Consider the following 20,587-nt stretch of genomic DNA (forward strand, 5'->3'; position numbering starts at 1 on the left):
TCTGCATGAATACAACACTTGTCTGATGGAGTGGGCAGAAAGCCCCCCTATCGCCAGGAGATCCTACACAGGGCTTTAACATGGGCAGCTTGCCTCGCACTCAGTTATGTACAGTTTGAGAAACGTTGCCATGGATAAAGTCGAGGCTCAGGGAAGGCAGAAGGCAGAGGACCTAATACCTGCGGGCGGAGATAAGTTTCCAACACCTTTTTAGCAGTGGGGTGTCAGGTGTAATTTAGTCAGGAATAGCTCTCTTAAATGGATTAGGAGAAGGCAGCATTCGGTGCTAGGCAGCATTTGGTGCGTGGCTTTCAGTGGACGATTAGCGGGGAACTTAAAAATCGACGCAATCAACCGGAAGAGGCATTTGACACTGATGTGGAGAGACGTATTAGAAAAGTTTGTGCGGCCAGTTCATCTATCACCTGTTGCCTACTTTTAAAACGTGCCTGTTAAAAGCTTGATGGCAGCAGCGAAGCTTATCACAGGTTTAGAATCAATGTTCTCCCCCAGAGACGTAACGGACTGGACTTGAGGTGAGCCAGTTTGCTCACTTGGACCGGGCCTTGAAATGGAATCAGACTTGGACAGAAGGTTCAAAGCAAAGTGTTTTGTGGCTCACAGCTGGATGAGGTCATTGTGCAGGTGGAGGGTGAACGCAAAGACATTGGCAGTTGGCAGTGGAGTTTAAAGTTGAGTTGGTCTGGCAGGTTTGATATTCTAAAGATGGTTGGTGAGAAAGGGCGTATTAAGTGTCTGCAGAAGTTCAGCTTGTTATGTTTTGTGCACGGTTTCAAGGGCCGGTTAGACACTTTGTATGAGTTCAGTTTTAGGGTTGTGATTTGAATAGTTGTAGATGATATATTAATTACCATATAGCTGGTTGAAGAACTCAGAATGTTCCTGTACTGGAAGAAGCGTGGAGTGTATGAGCTGGAGGCACTGCCACCCTCTCTCACTCAAGTGGGAATAGAGCGCTACTCCTGGTCCTCATCGCTGGACGCCATCCATGATCTGTGTGGTAAGTTGTGGGTTGTGTGTGTGTGTGTGTGTGTGTGTGTGTGTGTGTGTGTGTGTGTGTGTGTGTGTGTGTGTGTGTGTGTGTGTGTGTGTGTGTGTGTGTGTGTGTGTGTGTGTGTGTGTGTGTGTGTGTGCGTGTGTGTGTGCGCGCGTGTGTGTGCGCGTGCGCGTGTGTGTGTGCGCGCGCGCGTGTTAGGGCTGAACGATTAATTGCATTTGCGATAATATCGCGATATGATAAAACGCGATTTCCTAACCGCAAAGGCTGCGATTTGGTCTCGATTTGATGACTCGCGAGAGCAAAAGTCTGCACTACGCAGAGAAAGCATCAACTTAGCACGCTAACGCTACACTGTACCTTGAGCTGATCTCTGTCATTCAAACAATTCTGAGTTGAAGTTTAAATCTTTTACAGCCAGTTTAATAAAATTAAGTGTTTTGTTCGGGCTCAAGATCATACATGCAGTTAATGGACACAGGCACGCAGAACTGAAGGCTCGGTTGGCAACGAGCTAGCTCTGATTAGCGGTTAGCTACGGTTAGCGGTTAGCTCCGTTATAAAGATATGGGTGGAGGAGCTGCCACTGAGAGGGGTAACAATCAGACTGATAAATGACGGTTCGGGGAGCTTTCACAGCAGCGTGGCCGCGGCGTTTCAACGGTGTCATTAGTACAGTTAATCCCACGGCAAGACCAGCAGCAGCTAACGTAACGATAGCCTCTCTGAGCTAGAGCTAACGTAACGATAGCCTCTCTGAGCTAGTGCTGTGTTGACTGTGTCGGCACGCAACTTCACGAGGGGGAATGTATGTATGTATATATGTGTGTGTGTGTATGTATATGTGTGTGTATGTATGTATGTATGTGTGTGTGTGTGTGTGTGTGTGTATATATATATATATATATATATATATATATATATATATATATATATATATATATATATGTATATATATGTGTGTGTGTGTGTATGTATGGGTTTTTACTTATTTAACTATCTAGTGTGTAATTGTGTGTTGTTCATACTATACAATGTATTATTCAACAAAGACAAACAATAAATCAGAAGACAAAGAGCTTAAAAAAATAATCGAATATCGAATCGCAATATTTGGGGAAAAAAATCGCAATTAGATTATTTTCAAAAATCGTTCAGCCCTAGTGTGTGTGTGTGTGTGTGTGAGAGAAACAGGAGGCCGGGCAGTGGGTTGGTTTGCGTTTGTCCCTCTTTTTCTTTTTTTTTTTATTATTTGCTTTTTTAAAAACTACAGGTAAATAAAATATATTAAAATGTACATGGCAGTTTTTTTTCTTCTAAATAAACAAGTAGGATAGTTCTATTTGTGTCTATAGAATTGTGTGCTAACTCTTTAGATCAGCCTACAGACCATCAAAGGTTTGTCAGGCTGGAATCTCCACATTTAATTTTTTTCTATTATTAAAAAAAATTGTTTGTTTCCCTTCAGAGCAGAACATACTATATATTTAAAGTACTCATTATATGCAGTTATTTCTCCTTGTTTGCAAGTATAACTGAATGGTGTTTGGATCTACAGTACTGCATGAAATTGGACATTAAAGGTCCAGTGTGTAACGTGTTTTACCACCACCATCAATTCCAAGTATTTCTTTTGGCTTGAAATTTTACATTTGCATTTGCATGAACTGGAGTAGACGCTCCATATTCATGCGCCATCTTAAAATACGTTAGCCGGTAAGGGACATACAGGACATACTGCTCTGCCTTTCGCGTTTTTCTCTGTCACATGATAAACTCCCAGGTGCTGCTAATGCTGCTAATGCTGCTAATGGGTATCGGTAGCTTCCCAGGCCCAGCAAGTTTGAAGAAGGAAACATGGACGACCACACGTATTCAAAATCCAAATTTCAGGAACAGGAGTCTTCTTCTTCTTCGCCCAGAAAAAGAAAAGCGTGAAGGCTGCCGTGGCTGTAATACGTACTTTGAACTGCGTGGAGCGAGAGAGTTGATTGCGATATATGATCTCAACGCTAGATGGGAGAAATTCCCACACATTGGACCTTCAAGATTAGTAGATAAATAGTTTTTTGACTCAACCACAACTTTGGTCCAGACTGAAAAAGCTATTAGGTGAATTGTCATTACATTTTGTAAATTGGATATTCATGGTTCCCAGAGGATGAAGGTGATAACTTTGGTGATCACCTGACTTTTCCTCTAGCGCCACCATGTGGGTGGCATTTTTGGCTTTTAGTGAAATGGGTTAGACTATTAGATTGGAGGGATTGGCATGAAGTTTGGTACAGAAATTCATGCTCACCTCAGGATTAGTGTCGCATTGCCAGACCTTCCTCCACAGCAGTACGGAGGAAGGTCTGGCTTGTCCACACAGCATTCCGGGATGGGAGAAAAACGTCCTATGGTTTATTGGCATTTCTTTTAACCAGTCACAATCGTCTTGATTGGTTGGCTAAGCACTGGGCGCAGCAACCGTGCCTCTGCAAAAGGCAGATATCAAAAGTTTTACCTTTTTTGATATCATGTTGAAAATCTCTCAATGTTATTCCATTATTCAGCATAATGTAAAAAGAAACCAAAACGTTGTGCGTAGTTCAGACCTGCTCCACTAAGTCTCATCCGTATTCATCTAACATCTAACATGTGTAACATTCAACATGGATCAGACATTACTTCACATCGTTATATGTAGCTTTTCTGTGAGCAGATGCTGGTTCACTTGCACTTTGGAGCTAAGGATTTAAGCACTATCATGGAAAGGTTTTTTTTTCTTCTTTTCCATTGCTCTGTTCGTCCGTGGAAAGCACTCAGTGACTTGGCATGAAGGCAGCCTTACATGAGAGAGACGAGAGGGAAAGAGCGGATGAGACCAGCTCCACAGATGAAATATTTACCACTGAAGAAGTGCATAGCTGAACTGAAATGCCTCCCTGTCTCCGCTCAGGGCTTTTTTTGACGTGGCACAGGGGCACTTGCTTTCCGCTGTGCCGCCCGATTTATGCCATTAGTGAAGGGGAAGTGATAACACCGGGCCGGGGAGGAATGTCCTTCATCCTCTCCTCTCTGCCAGCCAGCCTCTTGGAAATCCGGCTACTTTCTGGTCAGCTTAAGGAAGGTGCCTGCTGAGGCAGACCTGTTTGGCAGAGACCGAAAAGAGGAATGCCACAGAGGGAACAGTGAGGCTTTGATCCTTACCTTTTCACCATCTCTGTAATTAAGCCCTGAGCTTCTACTGCAAACATTTCCCAGCAACTCTGTTGGAGCACACAGCCTTGGAGTTCCTCAGCTGAAAGATACTTTTCCTTTCTCCAACACAACAGAATCAGTCCTCAGAATTGGCCCCAAAACTCATTTCTCCTGTTCATATTTTATTATAAGAGTCAACTTCTTTTCCCAGTCAGTTCAGGCCGTCCTCCCACCCCTTGGTTGTAGGCAGTGATGTAGGTGTGATCACTTTATCCCAATTAAGGTGTGCCCCCACTGTCCCACATCATTTATTTTCCTAAAAATCTCTTCTCGAACTGTCACAGACGCTAGATTAGTGAAAGGAATAACCGAATTCGCAGCAATAATTCACACCAGGTATCTTGGGGCTAGGAATAACGTGGACGCCCTATAGACTAATCAAATAAAAGGGTTATTTGATAATTCAAATAATTGTTGGTTGAAGCACAAGGTCATTTCACCGGCAATACACATTACACTATTTAATAAGGATGAATATAAGAAGAAGTTGATTTCTTTTTCTACCACATCATTTAGGCCGGGCGACATCACCAAATATCAATACCATGACGATTTTACATACCAGTGTTTCCCATACATTGATATATTTGTGGCAGCCCGCCACACATCAATGTTGACTGCCACATACTGCTGTACTCTCTCTCTCTCTCTCTCTCTCTCTCTCTCTCTCTCTCTCTCTCTCTCTCTCTCTCTCTCTCTCTGTGTTTGTTGAAAGATGACATTGTGTGCTGTAACTGTTCCTGCACCCTTATAGCCTTGAGGCTGGGACTGTGGGTGGATTGTCTATTTAAGGTGTTATACAAAGTTGCCAAAACCTATTGCAGTACAATTAATATAAGAATTCTGCGCTTCTTTCCGCGTATGGACTCCCCCCACCATTGCATGCTTCTTTGTTCTTAAAGAAGACGTAGAATGAAAGCAGGAGGCTGCATGGCGACTGCTGGTTGGGATTCTTTTCTTAGCTGACCGCTCTTCAAGCGCACGAGGAAAGCTTTTGTTGAATTGTCTGTCATGAACAAAATGAGGTTGTTTGGCGAGACCTAATTTGGCCAGTCCAAAATATCCCCTGTATACAAGCGCACACACTGGCATTCCTCAGGTCATACTCAGCCACGGGTTCCAGTAACAGCAGTACAAGCTTCTGTTTTTCTTGGAAGTTAGCACCAATAAAGCCCATAAAAAGAACGGTCCGACACAAAAGGCCACGCTCTTATATAATAATCAGCGCGTACTTGAGACCAATTACTGTACTTTCTGGCATTAATGCCTTAAGAAATTCAAGATATGCAGTAATCCCCGCATGACCCCACTTAAATATGGTGACCGGGGATTGAGTTCTACCTTAATGTAGCTAAAAGTCATGTAGATAGCAGTGGATTTCCTAGGTTTGTGGAAAACTTAGGTGCACATATTTGCCCTGGGGTTTAGAGGTCCTCCATCAAGAAAATGTTAAATTTTTCAATTAAAAAAAATGCTATTTCACATCCTTTTGGACCATTATTATTACTATAGCTGTGCTTGAATCATTTGGGAAAGGCTGGAGCAGATAATAAATAAATAAATAAATACCACTGAAAAAGCTTAAAGAAAAAATGTGTTAAAGAAGTCCACTGGGGACTGACTAGAATCATTACAGTAAAAGTCCTTGAGTTAGTTTTGATGGTCACACGGATTTTACATTCATTCGGCTTAGGTGGTGCCCAAAATGCCACATATGCATGGAGAGACGTAAGAAAGCGGTCTTTTCTTTCCTTTACACTAAATACTTCCAAACTGAGTCAGCAGAATAAATCCGATATTATTTGAGCTCCTCCATCTTATGATTTGAACATTTTCGACTGCTCCGCCACGCCTCTCTGGAACAGTTTACACTTGTTGTTCTGTGGTTTTTCAGTTTTCTACATGGGGACCTTGGGTTCGCTCAGATGTGGCGGCGGGGGGGAGGGGAGGGAAACAGATGCAGGGAGGGGGTAGGAGAGTGTGTGATGCACATGTGTGTGATTTAACCACTATGGGGGTAAAACAACATTAAGCGGGAGGGCTGTGTCCTGCCCCCGCTGCCACTGAACCCTCAACATTAGAAACAGCTGCAACCTGCTCGTGTTGTAACGTCTGCTCACTGGGCCCAGACTCGTTCACCTGGAGAGGAATACTGCTGGGGCTCAGGAGTTAACCCTCCTGTTGTCCTCGGGTCAAATTTGACCCGTTTTTTTTGTTTTGTTTCTATATCAGAAATATGGGTTTCTTTTAACCAGATTACCCACAAATAACATGGATGGTTCCATTGCCCAAAAATAACATGGATGGTTCCATACAATGCTCTTTGTAGGTATAATTAATTAATCACTTTTATTAAATTTTGGGTGTTTTTATTCTAGAAAAAAAAAAGACTGAAATGGTTTAAAAACGGTATATCCTGAACATTGATATATACCAGTGATTATCCACTTGGCATCCTCGGATCTTAACTATTTGTTGTCATAATTTCAGTTTTTGTGGCCGGGTTGGCTCAGAGGGTAGAGCAGGCGCACATGTACTGAGAGGTTTATGCCTCGACGCAGAGGTCCAGGGTTCGAATCCGACCTGTGACAATTTCCTGTATGTCTCTCTCCTCTTTGTAGAGACAGAGGTTATGTGATAGAGGACTTGGTGGTATATTTCACACATTAATCTAAATTTTGAACTTATTTAACAATGGCTCGTGCATTGAACATTGTCTACGCATCGAGGACATTTTCGGAAGTTACACGGAAGTAATTGTTCCCTCCCTTCTTGCTCAGGCCTATTGATTCTTCCCTTCTCACCTTCCCGTCTCCTCATTCCATATTTATGTATTGTGTATCCCGCCTGCCTGCCATCTGTGTGCGTCTTCCAGGAGTCTTTTCATGATGATCTCCTGGCGAGGAGGTGCATGTTTCTAGTATGTAAAGGGAGGGAGGGAGGGAGGGAGGGAGTGGGCGAAGGGACTCTGAAAATGTAAAAACAAGGAGAGGAGTTGAAGCCTGAGCAAACAACAGAAGAAGCTCACCCCCTCCCTTCATGTGCCATGATGAGATCTCACCGCGGATGTAGGATTTTACCAAACAGAAGGCAGAGTGAAGCATTCTTAAAATTCCTCATAACACAAACACAACACACGTTTACCTCAGCCTTTCCCCACCTAAAGATGGCGTTCTGGCGAGGCTCAGAGGGCGGCGGAGGTGTGAGAGGAGATGAAGAGTATGACGTGCTAATAGACCTGGTCGAACTCTACGGTAGTTTGATATTGGATTGCATCTCGGACCAGAAGTGTGCAGAGCTTTAGCCTTGATCCAAACGTACAGGTAGCAATCCACCGCTCACTAAGCTCGTCCACTGGGTGTATGCAGTTTACAACGATGACGGCAACTTGATTTACCACTCCAGGAATCAAAGCAATATTTGAAACAATTGTTCCCTGACTTCAGACCACAGCAGGCCTCTCATTGTTAGTCAGCGACAGGCGATTTTTGTTGGCTGAAATCACGAGCGTTGCTGGTAGATTTGATTAGTTGTAGCTGGCGAGCTAATTGAGCTCAATGGGTTTGTTGAAATTCTTTCCTGGCTGGCACTTTCAATGCTTCCATCTAACTAATCCGAGCCCTTCATTTTTATTTGGATGACTACGAATGTTAGAAGAAGTTGATTTATTATTCTAGCACATCATGTAGGCCTGATTCCAGCTAACTAATCGGAGCCCTGCAAACTGGTCTGGAATATGTATTTGATGGCCATACGTTATCAAAGCTAATTTGGTGTTGTGAGACAAGGTAACACACAAGGTAAACGATAATACAATTATATAATAAATAATAATAATTAAACACAAATCATCACAAGTGAAAAACTGAAGGCCACCTGTTTTTTGCTCAATAAATGACTGGAGAATTGTTGTTGATTCGTTTTCCGATCGATCTAAGTCAGTGGTTCTCAACCTTTTTTGTGCCAGCGCCCCCCTATCCATTATCCAGGTCCCTAACGCCCCCCCATCAAATATTATGTAGGCTAATTGCCCCGAATATTAATGATTACGCCCTGATATAGGCCTATTATTGTTGTTACTATTGTTATCAAAAATAATCAAAAAATCAAATAATTGAATGACAAACACATGTATTAGTTTCCCAGGTATCAAAAAAGCCATGTAAATAGACATTTTATATATTTACAGGTTTTAAAAAAAAAATGCAACCATTTGACATTCAAATTAAAAACCAGCAGCCAATCAGAATGACTAGATATGTAACATTCAAACTATAATTAGGTATTATCAAAAGACCTGCTGCATGTCCCTGGTGTGAACCTCAGCACCTTTAGAAGATGACTATCATTTGAATGTCCTTTTTTGTTTGAAGTGACCTTGGGTGTCATGAAAGACACTTTAAATAAAATGTATTATTATTATTACAAACACTAACAATAGCCAATTAGAAACAGCTTAGCAGTTTAACATTCAAATCTATTTTTCATTCAAATCTAAATGTTCCAACGGAAAACAAGCTGGCACTTATCAAGGGGTAAAAGCAGAAGAATAACACACACACACACACACACACACACACACACACACACACACACACAGAAAAGTATTTTGGTGTTGACAAATGACTTGAAGAACGACACCTACTGCCGAATGGAAATAAGTTTACAACCTTTGAAAGTTAGTGAGAGCCCTTTTTTGATGCTTTGAATAGTCTTGGTTAGAAGAGTCTTGGTTAGAAGAGTCTTGGTTAGAAGAGTCTTGGTTAGAAGAGTCTAGGTTAGAAGAGTCTAGGTTAGAAGAGTCTAGGTTAGAAGAGTCTAGGTTAGAAGAGTCTAGGTTAGAAGAGTCTAGGTTAGAAGAGTCTAGGTAAGAAGAGTCTAGGTGTGCTATCGCCTGTCTTACGAGTAAATAGCAGAAAAAAACGTTTGGAGAAACGCAACCCCACATCGCGCTGTGTTTTGTGGAGGTGTGAGAGTCCCGTACAGTAAACGGTGACATCACTGCCTCTATCGCTTCCATAAGAAAGTTTTAAAACACCAAACACAAGCCCTGAACTGGCCGGGAGTTTGGGGAACAGCTAAATGTTTGCCAAACAACAAAGCACAGTCGATATATCCATTGACATATATCTCTCACGTCGCTTTTCTTTCTCTCTCGTGAAATTAAGCTGCCTTCAGGTTCAGTAGGAAACGTTGTTCTATAAACGATCTGACGAAAAACTGTTACTGTGAAATATAAAGTTGTGCTACATTAGGGGGGGCAGGGGAGGGGTAAAGAATAGAACAGGACGTCGCGGTGATTGCTTTTATTTATTTATTTTTAAATCTGAACGCAGCTTCACGTGGTACATAGCTCATTTAAGATGATGCTCTGACGTCCCGTTTCCCTGAAGGCAGCACGGAGCTGCGCCAAACAAAGCTGACAGAAGCACAGAAGAGAAGAAGAGTGCTGTAAACTGGCAGCTTTTAATGTTACAGACCTCCGATTTTTTTGTAGTTTAAGTGTAAACATGTATTGTTATTATGAATCTTTGGTTTAAACTAGCTTTCAAACAAACGCCCCCCAAGGTCACCTCAACGCCCCCCTTTCCAAAATATTGCTCCAACGCCCCCCATCATCTTCTGAACGCCTCCTGGGGGGCGGTACCGCCCCCGTTGAGAAACACTGATCTAATTGATCAATAGACACGCCGTCTCCGTGCTGGAATGCGTTTTATATCCCTGTTGTAGCTAGCACACGTGGGAGGTTTGACAGCGAAGCCAATGCAAGAACAAGAACCCTGACTCATTTCCACTTTCAAACCCCTTTCCTAATTGCAGTATGGTTACAAAATGAGGAAGTGGAGTTTGACAAGTTGGAATACTTAGTACATCTTGCGTGTTGGAGTGATTATTTATGAGTGTCTAATGGGTCTTTGCCCCAGGCGGTGTCTCTCTGTGGCGAGCAAGCAAGCAAGCCAGCCAGCAGAGAGCTGCGTAGATGGGATGCTCCACTGTCTCTTTAGTGTGCAAGCTCATTGTCTGCTGTCACGTGTGTTCCTGTATAGTGTGTGTGTGCGTGCTTGTGTTTGCTTTTGGCTTAATCAGCACTGCTGAGTTCAGGAATTCCAGTTAGAGAGAGAGGGAGAGGGAGAGAGAGAGAGATGAGCAAGTAGGAGAGAAGATAAGCAGATAATAAAATGATTTAACAATATACGTGATGGTCTAATAGTGAAGCGAGGGCTAAGAGTTTGAGAGTCTCAGGAGAGGCTTGAGTTTAGGACATCGGGACATGCAGTGGATTTGAGGTAATTGCTCGGTGAGAGTTTATTTAAATCCGAAGTCCGAATGAAGGACGAGTAACCCGTAACGTAACCTATGCGGCCTTCGTGTTGCCTCCGCCGCTTATTTGACATGGCAAGCTCAAAGCTTAAGTGCGTAACTTTTTTGATATTAATGAACGTCCGTTACGTTCAAGCCATCGCCAAATGAGTTGATGCGATACTAATTAAGACTATCGTCTCCGTGTGGCCGGGTAGAGCAGGCACACATATATAGAGGTTTACTCCTCGACGCAGCGGCCGGGGGTTCGACTCCGACCTGCGGCCCTTTGCTGCATGTCATTCCCCGTCTCTGTCCCTTTTCATGTCTTCATCTGTCCTGTGGAATTAAAGGCCTAAAATGCCCAAAAAATAATAATAAGACTATAGGCTCCACAAAACTCAGCGTTTCCTCTGTTGATTTGAAAATGGCGGCCCGCCACGGCAAAATTTCTGCTGCCATGGTATCACAAATAGGGCAGACGCAGAATGTTGAATGAATCTTTTTTAAATGATCCTGCCGGTTGGAAAGCCTGTCCATGCCCCCCCCCCGCGCTTTGATGTCTGTAGAGAGGCAGCAGACTTTTTATTTCTTCCTTTTTTCTTCATTCTGTCTGGTTTGTGCGTTCGTGAGGAAAACGTGAGTATTGCACATGTGGAGTTTGTTGTGTGACACCATGCAGGACATAGATATCCGTATAGTTTAACCATTTAGATCAAAGCTATGGCAGGAGTCATAGGAGTCATGAAAGCCTTATTTTCCTTTCTCTACGGCACACTCGGTAGAGGGGGATTGTTGTCCTAAAGGAATCACTGCAACTCTCTCTGTATTTCTCAGTATGGTTGTGTTCAGAAGATTGTGTCGTCTGAAGATAATGACCTCTTCTGAAGAATCCATGTTTTTTTAATCCTCCGTGTCCTCCTTGGCTACGCATGTAGATATGCCGTCAAAAGCACGCCAAACCTGTAGATGGCGATGTAACAAGAAGCTCAAGCCCACATTAGCCAATCAGAATCGCGAAAATAGCAACAACACCAACGAATCACTTCCTCTTTCTCGGCTGCCTAAACCTCCGTTAGTCTCAGTTTACATGCAAACGTGCAAACTCAAAAATCTCCACTCTGGCCGGAGTTTTTAGAACGACTCGTTTTCAGAGGCAAATTCTCCGTTTGCGTGTAAACGAAGGGCACAAACGAAGGGAAATGTCTCCGGTTTTCAAAATAACCATGTACATGTAAACAGGGCCTAAGTAATCTGTGACGTCTCACTGTGGAGAAGAAGAAGGTCTTCCTCTTTGGGAAACACTGCATAAAATCTGGAGGCTCCTTGTGCAGCCTGCTGCTTGTAAACCCCGGGGGAGCCGTTAGCTTGGGGCCCGCTAGCCACAGCCTCGGCCTGTTCCCAGCACAAACACGGGAGACACTTTCTTTTCCCGGAAGCTGGTGAAAGTTTGACATAAAGCGCTCTGCCTCGGTGGAATTGTTGAAAGGTGTTCAAAAAGGCTTTTTTTAGTCCAGCACTTTGGAGACTATTTAAAGGATTGGCATGAAATTTGTATATGCATGTATGTATGTATGTATGTACGGAGGATGAATCCGACTGACTTTGGTGATTTCCTGATTTTTTTCTAGCACCACCAGCAAGCCAAAGCCTTCACTTGATGAATCCTCCTGACTTTTCTTTTAGCGCCACCAGCAGGTTGACGTTTTGGGCTCTTAGTGAAATATCTAGACAACTATAATCTTTACGGCGCCAAATATTCCTCTATGTAGGAAAAACCCTGCCAAATGACAAAACTACATGACATCCCCATCAGCCGTGGGCATGTTAGCATTTAGCTCGAAGCTCCACTGTACTAAAGTACAGCTGCTAGCATGCCAGTAGACTCTTAAAGGAGAAATTTGGCGCAAAATTAATCCGGGGGTTGATAACACGTGTACAGAGTCGACCGTTCTCTGGGATGTGTTTTCATGCTAATCGAATGTGACCAGTTTTAGGGCAAACCGCTAATTGGCTTACGTCACATTCGATTAGCATGAAAACATATCCCAACGGTCGACTCGGTACAAATGTGTTATTGACCCCTAGGTTCATTTTGCGCCGGATTTCTCCTTTTTAAAGTCTCAATTTGGATAATTCCGAGAGCACTTGCATGTAGTACACTGTGCACACTACCTGTATGTACTCCCTTGTGTAGTGCGTACATCTCGACAGGGTAGCGTTGCCTTTAAATTGTGCACAACTTTTTTTAATGGTAAATTGCAGCAGGACACAGCATTACTGCCACTTGCTGTCAACCAAACAAAATGTATACTGGCTTGTTTTTTCACTATCCAACTAGTTTTTCGACATTTCAATTGCAACCGGCGCAACTTTCTTGCCCGCCATTTTCACAAGTTTGAAATGATGTTGCCGATCCCGTAGCTAAGATCCCGTAAGATGGCGAGTGGTTCCCAGTGTTCCACACTCAATGTTTTGAGTGCACAGTCGGGTACTCATAGCGCACTACATTTTGCCATACTTATATGCTTATGCCATACGTCAGTGTGAACGCCCCATGCACTCCAAAATAGCAAGTGTAAGTACAAGTGTGCGATTTGAGCCGATGGTACTACTCTTGTTTTGACTCCCATTGAGCAATCCACCACAGACAGGTTGACCCTTCCCTTTCCGGTGGCTCTGTGGTATGCACCAATCACAGTGTTTTTCCTTCTTCCCAGCGAGCACCCTTGACCTGTGAGCGTAGCTGTAGCCGAGTGGATGACTCAAGGTGACTTGTTTCCACCCGCCCGCCAGAGGCCCAGAGAAAGCCCTCGGCTCTTTCACCATTTCTTTCACGGTGACAAATTATTGTTTGCAGTTGGCCTTAAAGTTCAGCCGCTAAGTGACTTCATTTTCTCGCAGCAGCCCTCCTCTGTTACCGATGATGCTGTAATGATACATCATCTGTGGCTTGGCGAAAGTGGGGACAGGGGACATTACAACGAACAGGTTATCTGAGCCAGCTGGAAAGGGTTTTGCTACAAAGCCCTGTCGTTCCCCGAAACGGGAGACTTTTTGCAACAAGCACCTTTACCATCTGTCCATAGCACCCCCGCCCCCCTCTCTTGTTCTTACTTTCTCCTTCCTGCACGTGTATTCTCTGTTTTTCTCATTATGGGAGACAGATAAATATCGGTGCTCTGTTATGATATCTTTATCGTGTGTGTACATGTAGAAGATGTAGACGTAAACACTGCCTTTGATCATACCCTCAACGCAGCGTTGGCCAACCAGTCAAGTCGATTTTGTAAGGTTTATTTGACAACGGTGATTTGTTATTGTGGAGAACCGCGAGCTTACCCGCGACGAGTGCACTCTGGTCCAGAAAGCAGAATGGGGCTTCCTCTCATTCGCTTCCATTTTCTTGCCGTCTCTTTGGTCGTTATTCATTTCTCTCTGATCTCCTCCCAACGGCGCCCCCACACCCACCTTTCTTTTTCTTTGTTTACCTTTTCTTCAAGAAATCTCTTTAACCAGACTTCTCCTTTTTCATTTTATGACATGGCTCCTTGGCTCTCTATTACTGCGTGAGAGTGATTCTTGTGTCTCATACAGTCACTGTCTCACTCCGTCCTTACATAAACACAGGCGGTGGCTTCACGTCTTCGTGTCTACAGTATGTTTTTACAGCTTCACCAAGACAGGTGTGTTAATGGATGTGCAGCTGGCTGGGTGGCTGCTGTGGTGTCCCGGTGACAAAGAGAGATGTTTCATTGACTCGTGTGCTCTGTTTCAGACGAGAAGCCCGTCCAGGAGGAGGACTGGGTGGGTTGCCAGCACCCTCAGTGTCCGGAGCGCCGGAGGGCCTCTAAGGTAAGACCATAAACCCTTAAACCTGCCAGGTCAACAAGAAGGACTGTGATTTCAGTCCAGAGTGTCTTCATATCCTGGGAAATCCAAGTGAACTTAAAGTCTCACTGAAAGCAATAGTTTCAATCTCGTTTGTTCAACCTGGATTCGGCGAGTTTAGTTATTTTTTTTTTCGACAGAGCCAGGCTAGCTGTTTCCCAACCTTTTCCACTGTTTATGCTAAGCTAAGTTAACCAACTGCTGGCAGACATGAGAGGGATCTTCTCATCCAACACTGTGCCAGAAAATGATTACGTGTATTTCCTAAAATGTTGAACTATTCCTTTAAGTTGCTGTAAGAGCTTATTTTTTATTTTTTTCTAAATCAACCCAGTCACATAGACCCACTATGCAGTATGTATATAATTAAGACAGTTGTGGTAGAGTGGTTTTCATCTGTTTAGGTGGCGGTAAAAAAAAAAGAAAGGGTGTGTTTGTAACTATCGTTTTATAAAGAGAGAGAGAGAGACACATGCACTTTGCACACATTTACGTTAAAATGACAAGCGCCTGTCCTGTCCCCCGAAAACGGGGGAAATGGTGTGATGTTGTTAAAGAGTCACACGGTCTGCAGAGAGAGGAGATCGGGGTGGTCGAATGGGTTAACAAAACGTCAGGCTTTGCCACGGGACGCTAGCCATCGGTTTCCTGTTTCCTACCGACAGGCAACGTTGGTTTCTTTTAACCAAGACCTTATTATTGTAACCATGGTGACAAACGTCCCCTGACCTTAACCAAGTAGTTATTTTAACCCAAACCATGATCTATCCTTGCCCCGACCTAGTCGCTTTGGGCCTAAAACTAACCAAACTGCGACCTAAAGTGCTTTTTCCGCAACAGTGATTTGTGATGGTTTTGGGAGGAGTTGACAAATGATGTTCTCCTGCCTATAGAGACATCAGAGGGCAATTACAGTCATCGTAGTGATTTGCAAGACTTGTTGTGCTATTACATGGACCATTTCAAATGGAGGGGCCAGGCTGGGGCCACATGTCATTTTAGGGGTCCCCAAATACATTATACACTTAAGTGTTACAATACCACTAACCCTCCATAGGTTCAGTTCCGCAAAAGACTAACAATACATACATAAGAATAAACACAAGAATACTCATTCCTCTTTGGGGATAAAGATGAGGTTAAAAATGTATGAAAATATTTACCGGAGGGGGCGGGTCTACGCTTAATATTAAAGGCCCCTGCCAGAGCCCTAAACAACTTTTTTTTTTTACTATCACTTAAACAGGAACCGAAAATGAAGCGAATAAACCGTGACTTTGTCCCCATAACCTGTCCCTTGTGGCATGTACCCAGAACTTTAACTGCATCTCTCTTACTGCGTGTTGCATTGCAACACAGTGAAGGGGAAGCAGAGTGGCGAAGCTGCCATTTCTTCTTTTAGGTGTTAAAAGGGCGGGGAGGGGGGGGCGAGTGTCCGGACTCTGTGCCTGCCCGCTAGACTGTGAAATGAATTATTCCTTTGAAGCCACTGGTTTCTGAAACCGGGAGTCTGGCCAGAAGAGAAACTGACATAGTGTCTGGTCTGGTCTGTTTTGGTTTTTGTCGACTCCCTACCGCCACTAGTGCAAAAGCATTAGACCGGATTTTCCCCATTTAAATCAAGATGTTGTTCCCTTCTGTCCTCTTAGTGGAAACAATGGAAAGGGAAAGGGATGGAGAGAAAAGTGCATTTCATCGGCAGTGAAGAGACAGTCTGTTAAATATAGTTTTTCTCCATGGCAACTGTGAATAATAAAGTGGGGGAAGAAGAGAGAGCCACAGAGCTTAACGTGAACTATCCTCTCCCTGCTCCTCACAGTATTGAGTCTCCCAAACCCCACTTTTCCTGACAGACACTTGAGCCCATGAGGCTTGTCTCACATGCCAGGGTCCCTCCTTTTTTAGTAGTGAATGAGGCAGAAGGTGAATTCATGAGCTACAGTATGTCATTTGAAAGTATGCAATAGTGTTTATATGAGCTGCTGTGTGGCCCCGGGGGGGGGTGGGGTGGGGGGGGAACAAAGCATGTCTGACGCCACCTGTCTCCTTGGTCCGGGTCAGGGTTGATGTTATTATGTAAGGGGATTAGGGAAGGACTTGTAGCCACGTGTGGACTGGGATACACTATGGTGGAACTAAACCTGAGACTTTCAGAAGTCACAGTAATAACGACTAATTTGGAACAATGTTCTAACTGTCAGCAATTTTCGTTGTTTACGTTTCAATTTGGGTTCTAATCTGCGCCATGAAACGACCAACTTCTTCTCTTTCTCTGGGGACTACCAACGTTGAAATTCACAACCGCACTCCTGCTCTTTCTCTCACAGGTCAGATAGAGACTCAGCCAAAGGCGGGAGTCTGGCACGACCACCTCCGATTGGCCAACGCTACGTGTCTGTTAACCCTTTCCTTGACTGGGTTACAGGTGCATAGCATCGGCAACATACACACAGGATATCCTACCTGTTTCAACCCCTCAAACCTGTAATCGTCCTCTGTCACTTATAGATGAGTTCGCAAACTAACTTGAAGCACTAAAATTGATTTAGAAATAAATAAATAAATAAATAAAAATGTAGGGGGGCTGAGATGGCTTGAGCCCCCCTAAAAAGGGTCTAAAACCGCCCATGATCACGACCATTTCACTGTTTCTTGTCTGTGTCGTCGGTAAGCAGAGTCAAAGGAAAGACCTTCAAGGAAAATATTACGTTTTTAGATTTATTAGTCGGCTTTTAGAACTCAAAGTATTGCATTGCGTCAGTGTTTTTTTTCCACACTTACTCTTCATTGCCTGACCCCACAGTGATCTTTTCTATCCTAGTAAAGGACAGGGTTATCCGGAGGTGATTTTAGTACTTTTGAGGTGTGAAGTAAGAGCGATGACAAGATGAGTCGTGAAAGTTTGGGCATGTCCGGACTACAATAAAATAAAAATACATTGTGCAATGTGATCATCTCTGACAGCGCATTTCTCATTGAGCTCAATCCTATTGGGCTGTTGCTCAAGAGTTGCACATGCATTGCCTGTAACGAGCTTTAAACAGCAGGGGGCAATGTCCTTTTAAACCTGACCTGCAGTACAGTATAGGGCTCGTTCTGTTGCTTATTCCCCTCCACTCACTCTGCCTTTGCTGCACAAGTGAGAGGCACATTTCTACGAAAAATGGGAACATAAATATAACTTTTGCCCACTCCACCCACCAAACCGATTTAGAAGGCAAATTTCCTCCATAAATTGAAGAAAAAACAAACCATTAAACTTTTATATTTCACTTTTAAGAGGATTTGTTTTATACGAATAGTCTCTTTGATATGCCGACAGCTTGGCAGCAGGACAAAGAGTAGACAGACAGACAGACAGACAGACAGACACACACACACACACACACACACTGTCTGTCTGTCTGTCTGTCTGTCTGTCTGACACACAGATAATCTTAGGCCAGTCCTGCACTGCATTTAAACCTCATGTAGTCCTCGGGTCAAATTTAACAAGTTTTCTCTTTTTTAAAAACGATTCTTTGTAAAATAGTTTTGCTCTTGTTGTTTGTGAATAAAATTGCATCAGTTCATTTTGACCTGGGGATATCCCGGCTAATATTTGACATATACCAGTGTTTCATAATCCAAAACAACTAATAATTGCGCCTCATTTTACTTAGCCTCATTTACTCATTTACATTTTACTCATTTAAATTAGGTTGAATTAAATGTAATTGACTATTGACCATAAATGTAAAAAAACAAACAAATGTAAAAGTAGTTGAAATGAGTTGGATTGAAGTTGGCTTAAAAAAAAAGTGTAACACAGAATCAAAGCGTTATGAATTATACTTTTTTCTGTGCTTTTATAAACAAGCGACCCAGACCGCGACCAGGGAGTGACAACAAGTGCATGGTCAACAGGAAGACGACATGAGGGTTAAACCCTGTTGTTATTCCCAGACGGGCCTGCCTTTGGTCTTTCACCGCCATAGATCATGTCTTGGCAGCTCTGCGTCTCTTTTAGTCACAGCATGACTGGCCTGGAACGGAATGGCTTCACCTGCACCGTATCTTACAGAAATCACACCAGGTGTCACCCTCTGTGCACGCCGTAGCTCAGCGCTGTCGCCACATTACACAGCGGCTCTCGAAAAGGTTACTTAGAAGGCCCGACACATGTGTTTCCAAGAGGGGCTTACTGGCGTGTTTGGATACTTTGCTGTGGGTTTCTGCAAGTCACTGGGATTTCAAATGAGCCTGCAGGTGTCCAAGTGGAAGATGACGGCCAAAACCAGACATGAAGTACTTGGCTGAGTTGGTGGGATTGATTTCAGATTAGGCCGGTTAGCGCTCGGTGCTAGTCTGAGCTTGCTCCCTGGATCTAAACTCCCAGAGAAGGGCTTATTATACCCTTCTCCCTCCCTCCCTCCCTCTTTGCTTCTATCCCCATCTTCTTCATTTCCCTCCCTCAGCTTTGATAAGACAGGACCAGACAAGACTAACCGAAAGGTGTGGTTCGCCTTAGCAATGGGCCCCTCCCTGCCCAAACAGCTGGAGGCAGAGGAACAATGTGAAGAGAGTCGGCGTTAGACAGAATCAGAAAGTAGAAGGAGAAGTTTCAGCCAGTCGGCTGGCTTTAACTTTCAGTTTGCCCCTCTTTCTTTCTCTGTAAGTGAATTTCCACCCACCTGTTTTTCTTTTTATGCACATTTTCAATCCTAAAAACGGAGCCAGCTCAGCCATGACCATAGTGTGAAAAACTCCATCGTTACCTTGTTAGCCGGTTCCTGAATGGTGCGTATGTGTGCAGTGCCGTGAAGCAGTTCGTTACATGGCGAGACCTGATATTACGTCATACGTCCCCACGCTGAGGCCAGCGGCTCCCCGGCCGAAAGTTTCAAGGGTGGTTTTTCCGCTCGCAGGCGCTAGGGGGGAGCGAGACGACCACTAGGGGGGCACGATTCAGAAAATGTCACGATTCGATTCAAAATCGATTTTCGATTCAAAAACGATTCTCGATTTAAAAAAAAAAAAACGATTCACAGTATGTAAATGTAGTTTTTTTTTAATTAAAAAATATGAATTGATTTTGAATCGGTAGAGCTGGAATTGCAATTCAAATGTGAATGGATTTATTTGCACACCCCTAACGACCACCATTCAACCCGAAAAAAAGTCCTATAACCATTCCAATGACTCCAAAGCTGTTCAGTTAGGGTAACTTGAGCTAAAAAAAAACCTGCATAGTTCCCCTTTAAATTCGCTAAAGTATTGTGTTCTAGGTCTCAAATCCTTTTGAACCGGTCTTAATTTTACTACGTCCATGTAACGCTACCTCTCATGCTCATTGAAATGTTCCCGCAGCGCTTTAGAATGTCTTTTTGTATTTATTTTTTTTATTTTGTGGAGTTCTTTTTGTCTCTATTCCCAATATAATTCACTGTATTACGACTACAAATGAGACCAACATGCAACTTAAATTGCAGCCTATCTAGGCACCAGTCCTATAATGGCAACGAGGAAATCGGGGAATAGTTTCACACAATGTTTCCGGACTCTGACATCTGACATTGTTTTTGATGTTGGCTTTTATTCTCTCTTTTTCTCCCTCGCTTTTGTCCCATTCAGTCGCATATAATGAGTAATCATTTGCTGGTGTGTTAGGGGAAAATAATGTCCTATTAGTCAGACAAGCACAGACGCACCCGTATGATATACCTTGCACAGAATCACCTTATTACTAGTGGCTGAATCATTCAACCTTCACTGTAGCTGTGCTCCCTATTTTATAGTCATCCAATTGCACTTTTCATGCCAGTTTTTTGTTGTTGTTGTTGCTATTCAGCGAATACAGACTAACTGGCTTTGCTCACTTAACCTTGCTTTCCTTTCCACTGACCTGCTTGGCTGAACCTCTCACCTTGCTGACACTGACAGGGACCTGCTAAGGCTGCTAAGTAAACACTCACAGTGAGCTGGATGCCCACTTTCTGTCCGTGTCAAGGTGCTGCAAGGTCTACGTGGCATTTCCTGGAAGAGATGGATTCAATTCTGGGGGCCCTATTTCAACGATCTAAGCGCACAGCGTGAAGCGCCTGGCGCAGGTGCTTTTAGGACGTGTACGAATGCACTTTTGCTAGTTTAACG

The 20,587-nt window shown here is 43.6% G+C and overlaps 1 protein-coding gene across 4 annotated transcripts in view; it reads left to right on the top strand.

The window, feature by feature from the left end:
* plekhg5b (pleckstrin homology domain containing, family G (with RhoGef domain) member 5b) overlaps window positions 1-20,587 on the top strand; it is an 88,311-nt gene that overhangs the window by 11,943 nt on the left and 55,781 nt on the right. For all 4 annotated transcript variants that reach the window (XM_028582176.1, XM_028582179.1, XM_028582177.1 and 1 more), the window contains exon 3: window positions 14,343-14,419. In XM_028582176.1, the coding sequence (XP_028437977.1) occupies window positions 14,343-14,419 (77 nt within the window). The remainder of the gene's footprint in view (window positions 1-14,342; window positions 14,420-20,587) is intronic.

Source organism: Perca flavescens, chromosome 7 (genome assembly GCF_004354835.1).
Source record: "Perca flavescens isolate YP-PL-M2 chromosome 7, PFLA_1.0, whole genome shotgun sequence".
Taxonomy (NCBI): Eukaryota; Metazoa; Chordata; class Actinopteri; order Perciformes; family Percidae; genus Perca; species Perca flavescens.